The following is a 2500-nucleotide window of genomic DNA, read 5'->3' on the forward strand; positions in this document are numbered from 1 at the left end:
GTATAGACCGTACAATCTCTTCAACTAAGTATTTACGGACGCTCAATGGCAAATAAACGTAAGGATGCTTAGATGGCCGTTTGTTATGAAGAGATTTATGTCCCCACAGCCACGCTGCGATTGGTCACTGACTGGTTTCGGGACCATAAAGATGGTTTTCAATGAGACGTTACGGCGGTATGTAGCTGGCATAATTAATCCCGTCGGTCGGTCGCACTGTCAAGGATCATGCGCACCAGAGAACCCCCACATTCTCTCATTGAGACTCTCGTTGGAACGATATTTTTTTACTTTTATTAAGCTAAACCTAGCAACTATCAACGATTGATCGTGTTGATCGCGGACCTATCCAAACACAGTGTCGTCACAGTAAACGGTAAATGTTACGAAATCGGGTTCCGACCGATCGAACATCGATCGTAATCAGCCAAACCCCCCTTTCGTGCTCGCTCGGATGGTGTAATGCACATTCACACGAGCACCATCCGATCTTCTTCGGAAGTTGCGGAAGTTTTGACACCCGTCCTTGTATTGACTACTTCCGCCGTCATCCAATCGTCCCTGTAGATCATGATATCAACTTCCCTCTCCCTCTTTCATTTTAGTTTACTCTAGCCGATTGCAAAGACCCGAATCTCGAATGTGCTGCGAATGAGAAGGAAGATCTAATTTCTAATTTTATCCATCGCGCACAAAACACGGACGGGGACGAGGATTATGTGTCGCCCCTTAGGGGAGCGGAAAGAGCAGATGGTAAACCTCTGTAGCGTGGGGTCTATCAGGGAGCTCCCAACTCGCGCGCAAGCGAATTCAATCATCAGGCGCATGTTGCATGATGAAGCGAACAGGCACGGCTGGCGTTCGTTCTGAGGAAATGGTGGTACAAGCGTCCGCCTTCCTTGTTTGGGGTCCAGATGAAGCAGCAGCATGCAGTGATCATAATTTGTGATCATGCTCGGTGGTGGTGGAATTGCGTCGACTGGTTGTTGCTGTTGTGGCAATGCACGAGGCGCACGAGATTCAGAGGAAAGTTTGCTGATCGTCGAGCGAATGAGTGAAGCGACAGCGACACAGCGATCACTAGCACCAACATTCGGGGATGACGACGACGACGACGACGACAAACGACGGTCTGTCTGTATTTTTAGTGATTTTGCAAAACACACGAACGATCTGCGGGTGCGCCCCCCGAGTCTGTGAAAGAGATCTGTTCGTTCGATTTCTACACGCAAGCGCAAGCACTGCTGCTGCAGTACTAGAAGACGTCAGGGCAGGACAGGGCAGGCCAGGCCAGGCGCGCGCCATTTCGTCAACCTACCGAACTGCTCCGCCTTGCGTTAGTATTATGAAACAGCTCGCGCGCACCTCAAAAGGATTCTCTGTTGTTTTTTTTTTTGTTTTCCTGTTTCTCGAATTATGGCCACAGAAGCGAGAGTAGCGAGGATGTTTTACTTTTTTACTTTTCTCTGTCCTCACCACCCCCGCCGTCCGAGCATCAGTTTGTAGGAGAAGTGGTTGTATCCGTTGGCCGTTTGCAGCAATTACCAGCTGAGAGTGATGGGAGTTGATTGAGAATGAGAAGCGCGACTCGCCGATATGTGCGAGGGGAGATCTGTAGCAGCAGCAGCGCGCACATCAACATCATCTGCGGCGTATGCGGCGATGGATATGCAAAAATAGCGCTTCCTTCCATCGACGGCACGGCACGTAGTGAAGGTGTCGGGTGGTGTGAGCTTGGTTGAATTACGATTAATCGGTGAATCGGAAATATTATGGCCGATAAATCTGACCACAGCGTCGTCGTCGTCGTTGACGTGCTGTACACACCAATTACAGAATGATCTTCTGGTAGAAAGGCACACGGAAGATCAGGTTTCCATCCATCGGTGGATGTTTGGCCGAGTCCTTGCCAGAAGACGCGTAGCGCAGTGGCCAAGCTGTTACGGATGGTTTGGTAGCGCTGGTTTCGTCGGTAATGCGTTTGATTAATCGTCATGCTGTCCATGAGGTAAGCCCGGGTGGCTTACGACGATCCAACACATTCTTGAATGACACGACGGCCGGCCGACACGGACGATGTTCTCGGTGAAATATTAGTACACAACGATTAGTAAATTTCTTGCGGATCTCGTGGGGCCAACGCGAAAGCAAGCAGATGGTACGAGTGGCCGGCAGAAGTGGCAGAACAAATGACCGGTACTTAGGGTGATGTAGCAACAAACAGCAATAGGATGGAAGAATTCTAATGCGGAAGAGCGAAGAATGCGACTAGCAGAATATCGAGCTTTCAACGAGCTCATTTATTAGGGATATCATATAAGCCAATATGAAGTGGTCTGCTGGTTGAGTTTTTAATGTTTTGGGGAGGCTCTTTAATGCTCCAAATACCGTTATCCTATTCTAACGGCTTCCCCTCTTCGCTTCTTGTCCCTTTCTAGGTGAAAAAACGTCAGCAACGTGTCGCATTAATATTGGACAGCAAACAGATCGAGTACAGTGT

The 2500-nt window shown here is 49.1% G+C and overlaps 1 protein-coding gene across 8 annotated transcripts in view; it reads left to right on the forward strand.

Moving 5' to 3' along the window:
- The window catches only part of LOC126578736 (SH3 domain-binding glutamic acid-rich protein homolog), a 14474-nt gene that overhangs the window by 6902 nt on the left and 5072 nt on the right, over positions 1–2500 (forward strand). For all 8 annotated transcript variants that reach the window (XM_050241597.1, XM_050241595.1, XM_050241594.1 and 5 more), the window contains exon 3: positions 2439–2500. This exon is cut by the window's right edge and continues 355 nt beyond it. In XM_050241597.1, the coding sequence (XP_050097554.1) occupies positions 2439–2500 (62 nt within the window). The remainder of the gene's footprint in view (positions 1–2438) is intronic.

The sequence above is a fragment of the Anopheles aquasalis genome, chromosome 3 (genome assembly GCF_943734665.1).
Source record: "Anopheles aquasalis chromosome 3, idAnoAquaMG_Q_19, whole genome shotgun sequence".
NCBI lineage: Eukaryota > Metazoa > Arthropoda > Insecta > Diptera > Culicidae > Anopheles > Anopheles aquasalis.